The sequence below is a fragment of the Leuresthes tenuis genome, unplaced genomic scaffold, assembly GCF_036924035.1.
Source record: "Leuresthes tenuis unplaced genomic scaffold, fLeuTen1.0.hap1 SCAF_12, whole genome shotgun sequence".
NCBI lineage: Eukaryota > Metazoa > Chordata > Actinopteri > Atheriniformes > Atherinopsidae > Leuresthes > Leuresthes tenuis.
The window spans coordinates 5087808-5109033 of NW_027325366.1; the positions used below are offsets into that span (position 1 = coordinate 5087808).

General features: G+C 38.9%; 2 protein-coding genes across 2 annotated transcripts in view; both read left to right on the plus strand.

Annotated features, from left to right (window-relative positions):
• Positions 1-21226, plus strand: part of esyt3 (extended synaptotagmin-like protein 3) — a 148956-nt gene that overhangs the window by 74890 nt on the left and 52840 nt on the right. The window lies entirely within an intron of this gene.
• The window catches only part of dnah7 (dynein, axonemal, heavy chain 7), a 98524-nt gene that overhangs the window by 57143 nt on the left and 20155 nt on the right, over positions 1-21226 (plus strand). Inside the window, exons 37-48 of the mRNA XM_072397643.1 lie at positions 8887-9013; positions 10668-10887; positions 11054-11680; positions 11872-12117; positions 12425-12654; positions 12860-13190; positions 13292-13638; positions 15061-15241; positions 15494-15679; positions 16043-16206; positions 16543-16697; positions 18600-18790. Of these exons, the coding sequence (XP_072253744.1) occupies positions 8887-9013; positions 10668-10887; positions 11054-11680; positions 11872-12117; positions 12425-12654; positions 12860-13190; positions 13292-13638; positions 15061-15241; positions 15494-15679; positions 16043-16206; positions 16543-16697; positions 18600-18790 (3005 nt within the window). The remainder of the gene's footprint in view (positions 1-8886; positions 9014-10667; positions 10888-11053; positions 11681-11871; positions 12118-12424; positions 12655-12859; positions 13191-13291; positions 13639-15060; positions 15242-15493; positions 15680-16042; positions 16207-16542; positions 16698-18599; positions 18791-21226) is intronic.

A 21226-nucleotide genomic window follows, 5' to 3' on the forward strand; every position in this document is an offset into this window, starting at 1 on the left:
CGGAGGCAGTATGAAAAGATTATCAGAACCAAAAATCACTCCACTAACGGAGGCACTATGAAAAGATTATTAGAACCAAAAATCACTCCACTAACGGAGGCAGTCTGAAAAGATTATCAGAACCAAAAATCACTCCACTAACGGAGGCACTCTGAAAAGATCAAAACCAAAAATCACTCCACTAACGGAGGCACTCTGAAAAGATTATCAAAACCAAAAATCACTTCACTAACGGAGGCACTATGAAAAGATTATTAGAACCAAAAATCACTCCACTAACGGAGGCAGTCTGAAAAGATTATCAGAACCAAAAATCACTCCACTAACGGAGGCACTATGAAAAGATTATCAAAACCAAAAATCACTCCACTAACGGAGGCACTCTGAAAAGATTATCAGAACCAAAAATCACTCCACTAACGGAGGCACTCTGAAAAGATCAGAACCAAAAATCACTCCACTAACGGAGGCACTATGAAAAGATTATCAAAACCAAAAATCACTCCACTAACGGAGGCACTATGAAAAGATTATCAAAACCAAAAATCACTCCACTAACGGAGGCAGTTATGAAAAGATTATCAAAACCAAAAATCACTCCACTAACGGAGGCACTATGAAAAGATTATCAAAACCAAAAATCACTCCACTAACAGAGGCACTATGAAAAGATTATCAAAACCAAAAATCACTCCACTAACGGAGGCAGTTATGAAAAGATTATCAAAACCAAAAATCACTCCACTAACGGAGGCACTATGAAAAGATTATCAAAACCAAAAATCACTCCACTAACGGAGGCACTATGAAAAGATTATCAAAACCAAAAATCACTCCACTAACGGAGGCACTATGAAAAGATTATCAAAACCAAAAATCACTCCACTAACGGAGGCACTATGAAAAGATTATCAGAACCAAAAATCACTCCACTAACGGAGGCACTATGAAAAGATCAAAACCAAAAATCACTCCACTAACGGAGGCACTCTGAAAAGATTATCAAAACCAAAAATCACTTCACTAACGGAGGCACTCTGAAAAGATTATCAGAACCAAAAATCACTCCACTAACGGAGGCACTCTGAAAAGATTATCAAAACCAAAAATCACTTCACTAACGGAGGCACTCTGAAAAGATTATCAGAACCAAAAATCACTCCACTAACGGAGGCAGTCTGAAAAGATTATCAGAACCAAAAATCACTCCACTAACGGAGGCACTCTGAAAAGATTATCAGAACCAAAAATCACTCCACTAACGGAGGCACTCTGAAAAGATCAAAACCAAAAATCACTCCACTAACGGAGGCACTCTGAAAAGATTATCAAAACCAAAAATCACTTCACTAACGGAGGCACTATGAAAAGATTATCAGAACCAAAAATCACTCCACTAATGGAGGCAGTCTGAAAAGATTATCAGAACCAAAAATCACTCCACTAACGGAGGCAGTCTGAAAAGATCAAAACCAAAAATCACTCCACTAACGGAGGCACTCTGAATAGATTATCAAAACCAAAAATCACTCCACTAACGGAGGCACTATGAAAAGATTATCAGAACCAAACATCACTCCACTAACGGAGGCACTCTGAAAAGATCAGAACCAAAAATCACTCCACTAACGGAGGCACTATGAAAAGATTATCAAAACCAAAAATCACTCCACTAACGGAGGCACTATGAAAAGATTATCAAAACCAAAAATCACTCCACTAACGGAGGCAGTTATGAAAAGATTATCAAAACCAAAAATCACTCCACTAACGGAGGCACTATGAAAAGATTATCAAAACCAAAAATCACTCCACTAACGGAGGCACTATGAAAAGATTATCAAAACCAAAAATCACTCCACTAACGGAGGCAGTTATGAAAAGATTATCAAAACCAAAAATCACTCCACTAACGGAGGCACTATGAAAAGATTATCAAAACCAAAAATCACTCCACTAACGGAGGCAGTTATGAAAAGATTATCAAAACCAAAAATCACTCCACTAACGGAGGCACTATGAAAAGATTATCAAAACCAAAAATCACTCCACTAACAGAGGCACTATGAAAAGATCAAAACCAAAAATCACTCCACTAACGGAGGCACTCTGAAAAGATTATCAAAACCAAAAATCACTTCACTAACGGAGGCACTCTGAAAAGATTATCAGAACCAAAAATCACTCCACTAACGGAGGCACTCTGAAAAGATTATCAAAACCAAAAATCACTTCACTAACGGAGGCACTCTGAAAAGATTATCAGAACCAAAAATCACTCCACTAACGGAGGCAGTCTGAAAAGATTATCAGAACCAAAAATCACTCCACTAACGGAGGCACTCTGAAAAGATTATCAGAACCAAAAATCACTCCACTAACGGAGGCACTCTGAAAAGATCAAAACCAAAAATCACTCCACTAACGGAGGCACTCTGAAAAGATTATCAAAACCAAAAATCACTTCACTAACGGAGGCACTATGAAAAGATTATCAGAACCAAAAATCACTCCACTAATGGAGGCAGTCTGAAAAGATTATCAGAACCAAAAATCACTCCACTAACGGAGGCAGTCTGAAAAGATCAAAACCAAAAATCACTCCACTAACGGAGGCACTCTGAATAGATTATCAAAACCAAAAATCACTCCACTAACGGAGGCACTATGAAAAGATTATCAGAACCAAAAATCACTCCACTAACGGAGGCACTCTGAAAAGATTATCAAAACCAAAAATCACTTCACTAACGGAGGCACTATGAAAAGATTATTAGAACCAAAAATCTCTCCACTAACGGAGGCAGTCTGAAAAGATTATCAGAACCAAAAATCACTCCACTAACGGAGGCACTCTGAAAAGATTATCAAAACCAAAAATCACTTCACTAACGGAGGCACTATGAAAAGATTATCAAAACCAAAAATCACTCCACTAACGGAGAATTGACAATAAACAGATAATACCTTGTTTGCGGTGACAGGTTAGTTTGATATAGTCTTAAAATCTAGCACAGATACTTTGTCCAGTGTGTTGCAGGTACTGTATAGTAGATTATTGCAGTGGAGCATACCTTTCTTTGCTATGATCAAACAATTAGAGCCTTGATTTAGTATTTTATGAAACATCAAGAAGCACTGGCAAACATTTAGTGACTGTAGAGCAGTGTGCATAAGAAGATGTGGCAAACAGCAAAAAGAGGCTTTTACTCTGGATGTCCTCTCACAGGCTCAGTAGTCTCCCTTTCCATCTCTCCTGCCACAATGTTATGATAAATTTATTTGTTTGTCATGATTGATCAGAACTGTGGAATATGTTGAGAATTATAAAATTGTTAGTTTTCATCATATGAAGATATAGGTTGGGCTATTTAGGCTAATAGGAGAAACATGTCAATATTGGACCAACGGATTAAGCGGTTATAGGAAATAGATGGATGGATGGACATCCATCCATCCGGATGTCAATATTGGTGAGTGTTGTTAACAGAAATAGGGATGAGAGATGGAAAATGGAATGCCTACTCAAAAATGCTGAATAAATTACTGTCACAATCAGGGGTTGTGTGTGATGTGGTGGAGAGGTGCAGATGCAGATATTAAAGCAAAAACTTGATTTATTTACAAAATGAACAAAAAGCGTGGCTGAGCCGGATTACATGAAATCTAACCTGTGAGAAAACAACAAAACAAGACTATGGCTGTGGAAAATCGAGGGGCAAAAACCTGACCTGACAAAACCGGGTGAACATGAAAATCGAGGCAAGATGTGAGTTAAGGTGTCAGGTAAGGTGAAGATTTCACGATGAACTGAGGAGAACCTGGAAATTAAATACTGTGGTGAGGTGATTGGAGATGGGAGTACAGCTGTGAAAACAAAGACAGGTGACTTTAATGAACCTAATGTGGCAAGGGAAAAAACATGGCAAGAAATAAACCTGTAAACAAGACATGACAAAAAAACAAAACTCAAAACATGACATGACATGACATGACAATTACAATCTGATGTATCTGTGGATATTTGTTATTTTCCCACTCACTTAAGAAACAGCACACCAATGCGCTACACTGGTCTGTCCCGACTATATGTGCGAGGTCGATCTCCTCCTAATGTTATCAATTATGACTTTGTCTTTTACTATGAGAATTGTCTGGCGAAAATTAATAAGAATGAGAGCAATATATTCATCCGAGTGTCAAAATACATACATTTTAAGACATAGCTTTTTGGACAGAATTAATCTCCCTACCTTATCTGTAGAAAGCTGTAAGGATCTATGTAGGCCAATCACAGCCCAGGAAGTTCTGGAGAAAATTAAATCCCATGAATACCATAGAATACCATGGCAAGGCTCCTGGCCCTGATGGGTTTGGGCATGAATTTTATAAAAAAAGATGGTCAAATATGTGGTGGGTCCGCACTAACTAACATGTTTATGGAGTCTTTTGAAAGGGGCACATTTCCTCCAAATTTAAACCTTTCCCATATCTCTCTGATTCTAAAGAAAGATAAACCTTCTGATTTGTGTGCATTTTATAGACCAATAAGTTTGCTTGGGGTTGATTGTAAAATATTATCCAAGCTTCTGGCTCGGAGGTTGGAGGAGGTGTTGCCTATCTTGGTCGGGCCGGACCAGACAAGGCCTGTGCAACCTGTATGCAAAATGTGCGACAGGTTTTAAATGTTATGCAGTTTTCACAAAATACAAAGAAACTAGTTCTTGCTGTTTCGTTGAATGCTGAAAAGGCATTTGATCGGATGGAGTGGGAGTATCTATTTGATAATTGTTCTGGGCAGATTCGGTTTGGGTTCCATTTTTGTTGACTATATTAAGGTGTTGTATAAGTCTCTGGCTGTAAGAATAATAAAGACTGGTTCAGTGTCTGATGTTTTCCTCTTGGGTAGAGGCACACGTCAGAGCTGTTCCCTCTCACCTTTATTATTTGCACTCACAGTCGAGTCACTTGCAGAGGCTATTAGGACCCACCAGGGGTTTTCTGGTGTCAAGTTAGGAGATAATGAATATAGTATCTCACTCTATGCTGACAATATATTCAATATATATTGACAATATATTCAGAGCATATATTCAGAGCATTTAATATTGATTGATAAAATTTAATATTGATCATTAATGAATTTGGCCTGATTTCAAGTTATAAGATTAACTATAACAAGCCAGAGACCTTACCACTGGGTGACTGCGGGGACTGGACCACTCTTATCAGTTTCCCTTTCAGGTGGCCAACTGCAGGTTTTACATATCTGGGCATAAGAGTTTCAGCAGATATTAAAGAGCTGTATGAACTAAAGTGTAGAATAAGTTTGATCAAGATAAATGTACTTCCCATGATTTTATACCCCATGCAAATGCTACCACTTAAGATGAATAGGTCATTTCAGATACTGAAGGTATCCTGTCAAAATTTATATGGCATGGAAAGAAAGAAAGAAAGAAAGAAAGAAAGAAAGAAAGAAAGAAAGAAAGAAAGAAAGAAAGAAAGAAAGAAAGAAAGAAAGAAAGAAAGAAAGAAAGAAAGAAAGAAAGAAAGAAAGGTAGGTTAAATGAAAACTTTACAATTGCCAATATGTAGGAGGGATCAAGCACTCCCTAACTTTCTTTATTGTAATTGGGCTTGTCATGCCCAGATAATATCAAGTTGGCTTAAACATTTTCCCTTTGGATGCTTGGTGTTGTGCCCCTCTGTCTCTTTTCAGACTTATTTCAACTGACATAGCTGAACTCCCAGTAGATGTTAAAAACAACTGTCTTGAAAATGGTACCTTCATGTCATTCAAACAAATTCAGAATAAGTATAAAATTTCACGTAATAATTTTTTTTTTTGTTTTCTTCAAGTGAGGCATTTTATAAAATCACATTTAACATTCCCAAATAACCAACCAATTTTAAGTTTTATTGAAAGCTTTCTTCTTCATTTTAATTTACCTGCCTTTCCTGACAATAAATGTGTTTCTCTTTCAATTCTGCAAATGCTGACAGGACTAGGGAGCTTTGGGAAAAGGACTCGGGGGTTAAACTTATTGCAGAGGCATGGTCAGATGCTTTCATATCTTCAGATAAGGTATTTACATGCAATAGACTCCGGGAGAGTCATTATAGAATTATACACAGGCTGCAGCGCACCCCTCACTTTCTACACAAAATGAATCCCCAGATCTCCCCTCTCTGTATAAAGTGCATAAAAGAAGTTGGAGCTTACTACCAATGTATCTGGCAGTGCCCGTTAATATTCAGATATTGGAAAAATGTTGCATAAGAGCTTAGCTCTATATTTCACAAAACAGTAACATTAGATCCAGTATTGTTTTTTTCTAAGCATAACTACAAGGCAGCTCTCTTTATCTGCAGGACACTTTACTTTTCACTTTAATGTGTAAACTCCTGCTCTTAGCAAGGCGATGTGTTCAGTTCCAGTGGATTCAGGAGAAGCCTCCTTCAGTCACACAGTGCTATAGAAAAACATTTAAGGTTTTTCCTATGTAACATCTTAGTGCCATTTTAAAAGGTAACGAAAATGCCTTCTATGATATATGGTAAATGGCGCTTTTCTAGTCTAACTGACCACTCAAAGCGCTTCACTACATGCCGCATTCACCCCACTCACACACATTCATACAGCACGTCTTAAGATATTTAACTACGTGCTTTTTCTAATCATTCATACACACATTCATACCCCAGTGATACACTGGGAGGCAACGTGGGGTTCAGTGTCTTGCCCAAGGATGCTTTGACATGTAGCCTGGGGAAGCCAGAGTCGAACCACCGACCTTCCAATTGAACTACAGCCGCATATGGCAACCCTTTCTTGATTATCTTCCCAGTGATCCGGTTCAATTATTGCAGAAAGGGCAACCACCCCTTGTCTTTACAAATAAAACAAATATTGCTAAATCCTTTGACATGACCACATTGTAAACAACATAATTATGATCCAAATGTGTTTTGATGTAACCTATGTGCATAATTATTATGATTATTGTGTTGTAACTTTGCAAGAGCTGTGCTGTCTGGTTCTTTTTTGGTTTGCTTATTAATTAAAAATCAATAGAATATTATTGAAAAAAAAAGAATGAGAGTGTAAGAAAATCAGTGGCTGAGTCTCAATGTGATTGAGTGACAGTGTTCACCATGCTCATTAATGTGTTGCAGAGTGTTTTGTCAGACTCCTTTCTGTCTGATTCTGTAAAATTTGAACAACGGACCCCTGAGGTGCATGGTGAAATCATTCCTCAGACAACTGAGTGAGGTGTGCTGTGGTTTACCAAACAAAGTGTTACCATTTCAATGTGCTTGTGGAGGCTGTGAGACCTGTTAGATGTCAGATTCCTTCACTGTGTGCTGACAAATTCATCGACATTTAGATGCTAACGGAATTGCCTTCCTTCTTAAGCTTAACCACAACAATTACTGTAACTACTTTGTTGACAGATCAGACTGTATCAGCCTGGTTAGATCTCAGATGATGTTGTGGGAAACAAACAGCTTCACTTTGCCCTCACTGGAACGGGAGTATCGTCAGTGTAATTAACATGATGTTATATTAAACTCACATCAAACAGTTCTGTGGGTTGATATCAGGCTTTCTTGCTAATGATCTGTCTTTTCCGTCTCCTGTCCCAGTGTTATTAGTAATGTGTTTGTCATGACTGATCAGAATTATAAGCCTACATGGTACTGTGAGTTTATGTGACAAAATATTTTGTGCTGTAGTCAAACCAAAATTTTTCTCCCTCCAACAAAACCGTAGGGATGCATTTGCTTACAGTTCCATTGCACAGGCGCATATGTCTTTATCTATGCTTAACAAAGCGTTCAGCATAAGAGTTTGATGACTCTAAGACAACAACTCCACCAGGAAAACTCAAAATACAAATACTACTGCTGTCCTACAGTTTGAGTTTCAATAATATTTTTTTTAATTTTATTTTATTTGTTTCACAAAAATGAGGGTCCTCTCTCTAGTTTTACAGTTGGCACTTATTTTTACACTGTTGTAAACAGTAACCAATTGCTGTTCAGTCAGTGTCACAAAGTGCTTCTTGTTGTTTTGTGAAGCTCCCCGCTACCTTAAGGTTTTTCCAAATAGGCATCCCACTCCACCACAACTACTGGTGTTAACACAAAAGCAGCCCTGACTACTGAGATAGCTGGCAGTGACAGCTGCAGATGAAAAGGAGTGGATGCCACAGTGTTGGCTCCTGGAGCCTGAGTTGGCAGTATTTTAGCTTATCCTTGGGTTCTATGGTTGTGTCAGCCCTTGCAACAGAACCACAGAGTTAGGGTCGTGGTAATGAACTTTGATTGCCCTACTGTGCTTATGATACCAGTTGGTCAATTAAACTATTAATATACAAATTAGTGCATGTAAATATGTCACTTCAGCTGAAACTGGTGCTATATCTCATTGTCCTGATCAAATTTGGTGACACAAACATAACTAAGCTGTGGGGCTGGTGGACTTCATTGATCCAGTGGGAATTGATAACATTGAAAAATAATAAGCATCAGTGTGTTTCTGTTTCTGTATGCAACAATCAGTCAGTATACCAATCAGAACACACAGTGCAGTGATCTACAGGCCCAGAAAAATACACAATATCATTTCTATATGACATTACTTGTTTAGAAATATAGTAAAGATATGAATTAATTATAGAATGGCATAATAGCTATATAGAGCATGTTAGCTCTAAAGTAATACCTAAAATAAACATCATTTAGAAGCATGTGCAAATGAAGGCACTCTACAGATTGAACTGAATAGTGTGAAATATAACAGGTCAGTTAGTTGGAGTATCAGAAATGTTAAATCTGTGCAAGGCTAAATTTAGTTTGTTTGTATTACTTGTTCCATAGGTGGTGGGCGGAATCCTATCACACCTCGGTACTTGCGCCACTTCAACATGATCACCATTAATGATTTTGATGAGAGCACCATGTATACAATCTTCTCCAGGATCATAGACTGGCATTTCACCATACGGTAACTATCAAGAATGAGTAGACATGCTAAAAACAAAGTGCATCTGCTTTCAGTTATAAGGTTTTAGAAATCAGAACCAAATTAAAAAAAAAAATCATCTGGTCCATACCAGGTCCTAAAATTACAATAATATTACAAAACTAAAACAAAATGCAGAAGTGTGTGAAGTACACCTGATGATTGAGCAGTTTGTAGAACCATATTTAGCAGAAAAATCTAGAAGAAATTGTTTTCTGTATCACACAGTGTTGAAGAGGAATTTTGGCCCACTTATCTTTAAATTGTGGCTTCAGTTCATTGGAGTTTGCAGGCATTAGACCATATTAATCTCCTGCCCCAGTCAGATGAGGTCTGGACTTTGAATGGACCATTGCAACAACTTCTTTTCCATTATTCTGTTGTAGATTTGCTGCTGTGTTTGGGATCATTGTCCTGTGGATGACCCAGTTTCAGCCAAGCTTTAGCTGTCGGACATATGACTCTGGAATACCATGGTATACAGTAGAGTTCACAGTGTTCAGTCCAGGTCCTGTGGCTGTAATAAAAGCATGTGTACATGCCAGCACGGTTTATGGCACCCAGCCAAGTTCTTTTTTTTAGTTAACATGCTAATTTAAATCTGTAGAATCTGAGATTAAGCTCTTTGGTTTCCACAGTTTCTCTGAGACTTGGATTGTCTGACTTCAGGCTGAGATTACATGGACAGCCATTCCTGCTAAGATTGCTGTTTTCAGTCCTTTACATTTGTGAATAATCTTTTTCACTTAGAATGATAGACTCCAGATTGTTTGGCAATGGCCTTGTACCTTTTACCAGATTGATGGGGAGCAACAATTGCTTGTCTCATTGCTGATGTTGCTCTTCTTTTGCATTGTTCCAACACACAAAATTGCCAAAACTTCTGCTTTTCTCGAGGTCGTCAAACTTTCATGTGATTAGTTGATAAAGTGATTAATATTTATTAGCAGCACCTGGCTGCTACTTACCCTTTCATTTCCAATTAAAGCAGTTTGGTGAGATTTAATTTTTCATACACCGCTTCTGCATTTTGGCTTAGTTTTTGCTAAATGAATAACGACACAGTGTAACATGTCACTGGTTGTATTTACCTAAATTCAAAGCCTGGTAAGGTCCAGATAGTTTTCTTTTGTGCCCTGACAGGTATTACTTGATCCCCCGAGTTACTCAACAGTACATATGGTGGTTTCTGTTCTTTGTAACCTACAATTTATTTTACATTTCAAATGTAATATTAAGGATTCATCAGTAGAATTGATCTGAAATTAGTGCAAACCAAAAGCATTTCACATGTCAGGTTAAGTGTCATTAAGATAAATTCCAGTTACCATAAATGTATTCTGTGTCAATAATTCGTTATGACGGTATTGTTCCCATCCTCTCTTCTTTGCACTGTTACATTATTCACCCAGAACACCACAGGTCCTAAAGCAATCAAATATTTGGGACGAGTTTCCAACCAACCCAAGTAAATAGATGTCTCTCCTGCATTTTAAAAGGATAGACGTATTGATTTTTTTCATTTTAATGTTAATGATGAGAAAAAGATCCTAGGCTGACTATACAGTAGAGTTTAATTTTCTTGCCTTAGATGTAGGAAACTGTCTGATCTGAAACATGAATCACTTCCCAACAGGTTTTCTTTTCCCAAGCCATTTGCTGCCCTGACCTCTCCTATTGTCAGAAGCACTATGTCAGTGTACCAGGAGGCCACCAAGAACCTGCTACCAACCCCCACAAAGTCCCATTACTTATTCAATCTGCGTGATGTCTCCCGGGTCATCCAGGGCATCTGCCTGTCACGACCAGAGACTGCAGATGAACCATCTGTCATCAAACGTCTCTGGGTCCATGAGGTAATGTTGTACACAGAAAACAGTAGAAGCCGCCTAAGAGATACTTCAGTAAAGTCAGAAAAAACACAAATAACCCTGAAATAAAATCATTCAACTTGGGGCTCTTATTACTAAGATGCATGTCTACCACACTTACTCTTTCTTTCTTTCTTTTGTTAAACACCAGGTCCTAAGGGTCTACTACGATCGACTGGTCCACGATGCAGATCGATCTTGGCTAGTGAGTCAATTACAGGTCGTGTTTCAAAATCACATGAAGGAAAACTTCCATCATCTCTTCCAGCATTTGGACCAGGACCATGACGGAAAGGTGACTGAAGATGACCTGCGCAGCCTCATGTTTTGTGACTTTCATGACCCCAAGGGTGAAGACCGGAGCTACCGCGAAATCCACAACCAAGACCAGCTGCATCAGGTGGTAGAGTTGCACCTGGAGGAGTACAACAACATCAGCAAAGCACCCATGAACCTGGTGCTGTTCCGTTTTGCGATTGAGCATGTTTGCCGCATTTCCCGCATCGTCAAGCAGCCAAGTGGCCATGCCCTGCTGGTTGGGGTGGGTGGGAGCGGGCGTCAGTCTCTCACCCGTTTGGCTGGCTACATGGCAGAGGCAGAGCTTTTCCAGGTGGAAATCTCCAAGACTTATGGAACCTCTGAATGGCGTGATGACCTTAAGTTAATCCTGAGGAAGTCTACACAGGGTGAAGCTCATGGTGTTTTCCTCTTCACTGACACTCAAATAAAAATGGAATCATTCCTAGAGGACATTGGCAACCTGCTCAACACTGGTGAGGTGAGATGGATAAAAAAAGAAACATAATATCATGCCTGCAATGGTGTGGATGAGTGACTTGAAATAATTATTTCACAAGTCTAGGGAAGATTAGTCAGTGAATGAATGGATTTTTAAAAAGATGAAAGTATGGGTAGTTTGAGATGAATGGTACTTTTGATACATTTGTGTAATAATTGTGTTATTTACAGGTGCCTAACCTGTTTGCAGTTGATGAGAAGCAGGAAATCTGTGAGCGAATGCGTGTGCTGGATCGGCAGCGTGAACGCGACAAACAAACAGACGGCAGCCCCTTGTCCCTTTTCAACATGTTTTTAGAGCGCTGTCGCACACAGCTGCATGTGGTGCTGGCAATGAGTCCCATTGGAGATGCCTTCAGGAATCGCTTGAGACGATTCCCCGCTCTCATTAACTGCTGCACCATTAACTGGTTTCAGGTGGGTCTATGTATATTGGGTAGGTCCCTGTTGTGCCACTAATGAGCAGCCTTGACCTGTCGGAGTACAGACAGAGAATCAATGGTGTTGTGCACATAAGGACATCAGCAACATATCCTTTGGGTTATGCTTATTTGTTATTTATTTCCCATTAAAGTGTGGAAGTAGTAGTTAATCACTAAACAAAGAGAGCATTAAGTGTATGTTTGGTTCACTTCATACATCCCCAATAAATCATAGATGGGAGTGCAATATGCTATTTGTTGAGGAATAAAGTGAAATTACAGCATATTCCCTTCTTTAAAAGACCTGGCCCGAGGATGCCCTGCAAGCAGTGGCCTGCCGATTCCTAGAGGACGTTGAGATGACAGATCATGCCCGAGAAGGCTGCATCAACATGTGCAAAATCTTCCACACCTCAACCATTGATCTGTCAGCGCGTTTTTTGTCTGAATTGCAACGCCACAACTATGTCACCCCAACCTCATATCTGGAGCTTATTTCCACCTTCAAAGCCTTGCTGAAAACAAAAAGAAAGTAAGATCATGATATTGTTTATTTATCCATTCAGTGTCCATTCATGTAAAAAAAAAATAGATTTGGTTACTTAATGTGTTACTTTTAGATATTTGGTAAAAATGATTGGAACTTTGATTGACTAATTTTAGAATCAGGATCAGAGGCTTCAAAAGCAGTGTCAATTTGAAATAATTTAGTTTGCTTCTATTTTTCCTTTGCCCAGGGAGGTGATGAAACTAAAACGTCGCTATGAGGTTGGTCTTGAAAAGTTAAATTCAGCAGCAGAACAGGTGGCTACTATGCAAGTTGAATTAGAGGCTCTACAGCCACAGCTGGTTGTGGCCAGCAAAGAAGTAGATGAGATGATGGTGGTCATTGAACATGAATCTCAGGAGGTGGCTGAGATAGAGAAGGTCGTGAAAGTGGATGAAGCCGTTGCCAATAAACAAGCCACAGCTGCCAAGGCCATCAAGGATGAGTGTGATGCTGACTTGGCTGAAGCCTCACCTATCCTGGAATCAGCCCTGGCTGCGCTGAATACTCTAACCAATCAGGTAAAACCACAAATATGTTCTTCATGTGAGACAGTGTCTTTACACTTGGCTCAAAAGCCAGCTGCACTGGAGTAGAATGCTGAATAATGTTCTATCTACAGGATATCACAGTGGTAAAATCCATGAAAAGCCCACCCACAGCTGTCAAGTTGGTTATGGAGGCAATCTGCATTCTCAAAGGTGTCAAGCCAGATCGTGTGCCAGACCCCTCAGGCTCTGGTAAAAAAGTGGAGGACTTTTGGGGCCCGGCCAAAAAGCTTCTGGGAGACTTAAAGTTCCTCCAGAGCCTTCATGAGTATGATAAAGACAACATCCCACCAAACTACATCGCCATCATCCGCAATAAGTACATTACAAACCCAGACTTTGTACCAGAGAAGATTAGAACTGCATCCACTGCAGCTGAGGGCATGTGTAAGTGGGTTTGTGCCATGGATAAGTATGAGAAGTAAGTAACGTTCTTCTTCTTTGTTCATAGTAATGAAAATAGATGCATATACACTTGGTCAAGTTTTTCATCTATATTTTAAGGTTAACATGACACATTTGCCAGTTACCAAATGTTTCAGTATCAAGTGAAATCTAAGATCCAAATCTTTTAAAGGGATTCAACATAATTAGTTTTGCCGACAATCTGAAATAAGTTATAGTTTACTGTATGTAATATTAATTCAAATTGAGAATACTTTGAATGTTCCATCATCTACAGTATATAGTATGAATAAAAAAGAATCTGGAGATTCTCTGTGCTCAAGGGACACAGCTGAAAATCAATACTCCCCACGATCTTCAGGCCCTTGGGCAGCACTTCATTAAAGACACGCATGATTCTGTCACTGAAATCACTGCATGGGCTCAGGAGCAGTTCCAGAAATAAAGCTCCATCATGCAAAGAAGAAGCCATATGTGAATATGTTCCAGAGAGACTGCTTTATTCTCTTGGCCAAAGCTAATTTAAAATGGACTGAGACAAAGTGTAAAACTACTCTATGGTCATATAAATCCAAATTTTTTATTTTTTTAAAGTATCCATGGACATAGACTCAAGAGCAGTGGCACTATCCAGCTTGTTATAAGCACTCAGTTCAAAATCCTGCATCTCGGATGGTATGAGAGTGCACATCTAGAAAGACATGTCAGAGCTAAAAATAAATTTACAGGTTTTAGAGCAAGATATGCCCCATTAATATGAGCTCTGTTTCATATAAGGCCTTGCATATTTCTGCAAGACAATTCGAAACTACATACTACATATTTTACATCACCATGGCTTTGTAGTAAAAGAGTTGAGGTGCTGAACTGGTCTAATTGCTGTCCAGACCTTTCACCAACTGAAAACATTTGGAGCATCATGAAAAAATACAACAAAGAAGACTCAGGGCAGTTAAACAGATAGAATCATATATCAGACAAGAATGGGTCAATATTCCTCTCCCAAAGTTCCAGTGACTGGTTTTCTCAGTTCCAAGATGTTTACGGACTGTTGTTAAAAGAAGAGGGGGTGCTACACAGTAGATAATATGATCCTGTCCTCACTTTTTTAGATGTGTTGCTGTCATCAAATTCAAGATGAGCTAATATTTTTTCATGAGACAATTAAATGCTTCAATTTAGACTTTCTATTTAAAGTGTAACAACTCTTTCACAGTTGGGTTTGTTATAAAATGTACCAGAAATGCAAATGCTATGATAAGCTACATACAGGCAACATACAGGCAACAGAGCCATGTCTCAAGAGACCCTGGGCATATGCTATTGTATGTGGATTAACAATGTCAACTCATCACCATTATCATACAGTTTAATCTTAGATTCCAACCTATCCAAAAAATCCAACTTAGATGTTGTTTGTCTTATGAACATCCTCCAGAGCAGCCAAGGTTGTGGCTCCAAAAAAGCAGAAACTTCAACAGGCTGAGCAGGAGCTGAAGGTAGCCATGGGGGCCCTGCAGATAAAGCAGGCTGCCCTCAAAGAAGTTCAAGATAAATTTGCAAAGCTTCAGGAGACATTGGAAGCAAATAAAAACAAGAAGGCTGAGTTGGAAAATCAGGTTTGTAATAGATGTGTCTCTTGTGTATGAACAAAGTTTTTTTTCTTTTTAACTTGTTTTTAAACTTACTTTTTAATGTATTTGAGGCATTCAAGAAGTAGATGGCATTAATATTTTGAGACCAAGCAGCCAAGCCAAGTTTGAAACAGAAATATCTAGCTTTAATCTGGTGAACACTTTTTTGAGTCAGTATGTTGACTTATGAAAACCACAAAAGTTGCAATACATTTTAACTCTTTAAATGCCCTAAAGGTGGATCTGTGCAGTAAGAAACTGGAGCGAGCTGAGCAGCTGATTGGAGGCTTGGGTGGAGAGAAGACACGCTGGAGTGAAATGGCTTTAAATCTTGGACAGCTCTACAATAATCTGACTGGTGACATCCTGATCTCAGCAGGCATAGTGGCTTACCTGGGGGCCTTCACCTCCAGCTACAGACAGGTAAAGACAACTCATGGAAATCTCTTTGGAGGTCCCACAGCTCTTGGAGTTTTCCTCTTTATGAGCCTCACATGTCTCCAAGATCAAACTACCATATAAAAGCCGTGTTTTATTTCAGACCTCGTTTGTATGATGCCAGAAAACTATGTAGAGGAAACAGAATTAGCTCATTTTAAACATGTGTGTGACCCGAAGAAAAATCCCTCACTCTGGACTGTGTGCAAATGAAGTTTGTTTGTGTTTCTTTTTATATGTCTGTTTAAATATGTAGATTTTTGTGTACACCTTGGATATTTACTAGCATTGTACTGTATATGTCGGAAAGTAAAAAGAAAGTCATTAGCTCTGTTTGACCCTCTCCAGGATCAGACAGAAAAGTGGATGAATCTTTGTAAGAGCAAAGAGATCCCATGCTCAGCTAACATGTCTCTAATGAACTCTCTGGGTGAACCAGTAAAGATCCGTGCATGGACCATCGCTGGCCTACCATCAGACAGCTTCTCTATAGACAATGGCATCATAATATCGTGAGTACTGAAGATGGGCTTTCTTACCTCGTTATGCTTTAGGACATTAATGTGGTAAAGATGGATGTCTTAACTTATTTGGTTCAATTTTTCAATTGATTCAAAAGTAACATGTCAATTGTCATTGTTTTTAATCACTGACATGTCCAGTTGTAAGCTGTCTAACTGTGCTCAGTGTCAATGTCCACCACTGAGTGAATCTCTGCATCTCAATTCTTGTCCTGCAGCCTTCCCCCTGCTGTTTGGATGTCTCACAGTTAACAGTTACAAATCTTTCACTCTGATTAGACAGCACCATTTGATCACCCAGCACTTTGTGTGTGTGTGTATTTGCAGAAATGCCAGACGATGGCCTCTGATGATTGATCCCCAAGGCCAGGCCAACAGGTGGGTGAAAAACATGGAGAAAGCCAACAGCCTGCATATTATCAAACTGAGTGATGCTGACTTTGTACGCACTCTGGAGAACTGTATCCAGTTTGGTACCCCTGGTAAGTATTTTTGTAGATTTATCCTTTTGCTATAGCTGTTTTATCAGTGTGTGCCTCACCCATCTTGTTGCAGTTCCTATTATTGCCCAAGGAGGTCCCTCTTTACCACAGGGACTAATAGTTGCTGTACAGAGAACGCTGCCCTTCTTTGTTCTGTGTTCTCCAATAATACTATTGAGTAAGGCTTTCTGATTAGCTTTTATTCAGGCCCCCTGTACCAGTAGAATGTGTCAAATGGCTGCAAACAGTATAAAAGCTGAGAAGAAATCAATAATTTTTTGTGTAATCACCATTTTTCCTTCCCAGTAGTGGGTTCTTTCTGAAATCTTGAGGCAAATTTCACCATTTTTTAAGTGTCTTTTTATAGTGTGTCTCGTTTTATAGCCTTGCTGTCCTTCAATCTCCTGTTTTACTGTGTGGATGCAACCTTTGGTCTACAAGATGCTTTCAGATTAAACTTCTCAAGTCAACTCACAAAACACAACATTTGAAAAAACAAAAACTGTGTTCTGGCAGAATAATTCAAGAGCCAGCACTGAGTGGACATGAGAAGGAACATTAAGAGGGAATTTAGAGTTTCAAACGGAGAGAGCAATAAAGAGCATTAAAAAGACCAGACATTGGGTCTTTGCTTACCAGCAGACGACAAGGCAATAGTTCAGAGTTGCTTGTCCTTGCAGGTTGTGAAGCAGCCCCTTGGGGGTTTAGTTTCACTCCTCATAGCCTGTTTTCTTATTTCACACTTTCCAGTAGTTTGTTTTGCAATCTATAATCCAAATGATGTGCTTATTTCTTCTAGCATGATTTAACAGTTGTTTTTCTACAAAACCTCAATACAAAGCACCATCTAATTCACTGGAATGTTAGCAATATCAATGGGTCTTTGCTCCAAAACAATCTGGAAAGAGTCTTTGGTAAACTATTTTATGAGGAAAAGAGTAAAAAAAACTGAATAAACTCCTGATGGCATAATATCAATAATAGATAAGCAAATGTTCCTAACATGAAAACAGCATTATCATACTTAATGTGAAATCCCATTCAAAGCGATGTTATGGGGGTAAGGCATTTGTAACTTGTAATGTTCTGTGTGCTTCACTGATTTCTTGATCTTGCTTGTGTATCCTCCTGACCATGGAATTTCTTTTGATTCTGTGGAAGGTCAATGTTATGGACTATCCAAAAGATGAAAGAGGGTTTAAGTTTAATTCACCTTGCAACTTTGAAATATTTTACTGTTGTACCTGTGCCAGGCTTTAAAGGTTATTCCAGTACCAATATTATGCAGTAAACAAGGCTTAAGAGTTATTTCTCTTGCTGCTCCAGTAATATGATTTACTATGTGACTATATGAATTACTATATTTAAAGAACTCTTTTCAAGTGAGATGCATACTGCTTTCTAAAGGCAGTAAAATTGACACAACACCATAAAGTGAAAGAAATGTTGAATGAGAAAAACTAATCAAACACAACAAATGATAATGATAGTTGGTATTTCAGGTCCTGTTTTACAGCAGCAATATATCTAGACTAATTGTAGTTGAAAGGCTGTTGCTGATTCAAGAATCCAGTGGACCGCGGGCATGGTTGCCTTTTTTAACCCTGGAGTGTGAAAGGGATGTGGCATAGCCCTCAAATCTCCTCTGAAGGAGTTTGGAAGTCAATGCAATGATAACACTCAGGTGCTGTGCAAAAACAATTTACCTCGACTTGCCGTCTGGCTGCACACTATGTAGCAATTTCCAATTGTGCAATGGCTCAGCTGTTGAGGTGAGCAGTGTTTGTCAACAGCAGACAATCTGACAGCTCCGAAGTAAGATTGTTTTTAAAGATGTCTGTAAGAGACAGGTTTCTCTTGACAGTTTGGTTAGAATACACTTATTTGAATCTTTTCTTTCAGTACTGCTGGAAAATGTTGGTGAAGAGCTGGACCCCATCCTGGAGCCTCTGCTGCTCAGACAGACCTTTAAACAGGGTGGAGCAGTGTGTATCCGTCTTGGAGACTCGACCATTGAGTATGCTCCTGATTTCCGTTTCTACATCACTACAAAGCTACGGAACCCCCACTACCTGCCTGAGACCTCTGTTAAGGTAGAAGAAAAATCCCTCGCTGCTCCACAGACATTGAGCGCATACGGAATCAGAAATGTTTTTTAAAAATTCCAGTTATTACCATTGATGCAATCCCACTTCACACAAACATTCCCATACAATCCTAAACTCACACGCCTTTAGTCATAAAAGTACAGCACAGCATCTCCTGACAGCAGCCACACACCAGTGTTGTTTGCAGCAGGTGTCAGTGTTGCTGTAATGAGCCTTGTGCAGCTCTCCATGCTTTCTCTACCCACCCCTTGGTAGGCAGATGGGGCTGGTACCCTTCAATCCTGCAGTTACATCTTCCACAACAAAGCTTCTGCCAACATAGCAGGAGAGATTAAAAATATAGATGCTGGTGGTACCCAAAGCAGATTTTTCTGCATTTACAATTTACTACCCAGTTGGTAGTAAAAAACAATGTAATTTCATTGAGCTATCTCACCCTTGAGATGTCAAGTGAGGCCATGCATTTTCTTTTTGCACTATGCTAACTATACATTGTTGTAGGCTGCTTTAGTGAGGAAGAATTATTCGTCTAAATTCATTCAAAAATATGTCACTCACATAATTTGGGTTTTGGGTTTGATGCTTTTCTTTGAATTTTTGCTTTAATGTTGAGTTGTTTTTAATCTATTTTCCTCTGTTTAAAAATCAGCATTATGTTTACTACTTAACTCTTAGTTATTGCATCATATCACTCAAATGACAGCACATATTTACCTTAGCAGCACAGTGAATCATTGTTTCCCACCCTCCCCAATAAAAAAAAGTATTACAAGAAAAGGGGCATTAAAGGAAATTGCATTACAGAGAGGCAAGGGGTTGGAAAGCATTACCGAAGATCACATTTCAAGCATCTATTTGCAGGAGCTAGGCTCTTTATGGCCAGCTATTAGATTGATTCAGCTCATTTTTCACAACTTGCTCAGTTCTTTTTTTTTTCTTGCTTTTGCTGAAATCTTTTTGTTTTTTTGGGCTTACTGTACAGTGCACTATGAGGGTTCCATTATTCTCATTAAATCCCATTAGAAATGCAGTAGCTCCAAGTACATGAGAGTGAGCAACTAGAAAACCAGCCCTCAAGAAGCAGCAGGACCTAAGGGAGAAGAAGAAGAAGGGAGGCGTATGAGTGAACAGGACAAACTTGAGATTTATGTGTGCACTGAGTCTTTACCACCAGCAGAGTTGGTCTGACTGCATCAATAGAAATGGAATTTTGCTCCAGAGAAGTGCACTCGTTTATTAGGGCAGAATGCAGATACTAGATATTGGCTTTTAACCTCTAGGTAAGTGCAAAGCCGGATGACTGTGCCTGTGGTAACACACACTCCATCACTTTGAGCTATAACACCTTTTCACAGAGAGGCAAGGAACAAAAAGAAACTCTTACCTGCCTTTTTCAAAGTGTTGTATTCGGAATTAATTGGTAAGGAGGTTATTGGGTACTGAACTTGACTTTGATGACAGAAAGAAAGAGTGAGCCAAGATGTGTGCAGTTGCAGTCACGTTTTCACATACACTTGTAACAAATATGACTGTTATCTCAAAATGAGGCTTTCAATTATTTCTTTAAACTGTTTTTTTTTCACGGGCAGAATGACTATTAAGCATCAAACTATTGGTTTTCTTAAATTACCACAGTGTAAAAATGACACATGTATGCTAAAAAAAAACAAAAAAAAACACATAATGTGTGGTTGAATGTCCCTAAGCAAAGGGCACCTCAACCAAATACTTTAGGTATACATTAAGAGGCTTCTAGCAGGTTAACAATTTGCTATTTTACCACTCCTCTTGGCAGGATTTGTAGAGTAACCTGCTTCATCCATTACCCAAACAGTTTTAATGTGTGCTTGTTATCATTGTTCAGTTGGAGGTATCAATCGTTTGCTCAATAATCTCAAGATGACCACTGTCCCTATTCAAGTAGACACACATAGGAAGGGAATCAAAAGTTTGGTCAATGCTGCAACACTGTGGACTGTGTGAGAAAACATTACGCGTGCTTCAGACTCTAACTTTCTCTGCGGGAGATTATCAGACATGCAATCACAGCCAAATTCCCTGCACAGATGTTGTGTTTAAATTAAGTTTAAATTGATCATTCTGCAGTTATAAAATCAGGATTTCAATTGAAACAGTCTGCGAAAATGTTCTAAGCAACAGTGAGTTGACACATAGTCATGATGGGCTGATTTTTAGTCACATCCTCTGACACATTTAGCAGCCTTACAAAAAAAAACATTAAAATATTCAAATGAGAGCAGCTTCGTTGGGAATGTATTAATATTGGCTGTATTATTAGCCTTTTGTGCTTTACCGTTTTCTTTTTAAAAAAAGGCAAAAAGAACTTTGGAGCACGTGTGGAGGGCCAAGGCCAATTTTAGTCTATACATGCTAGAGGGGTTTGTTAGCCCAGTTTTAAAA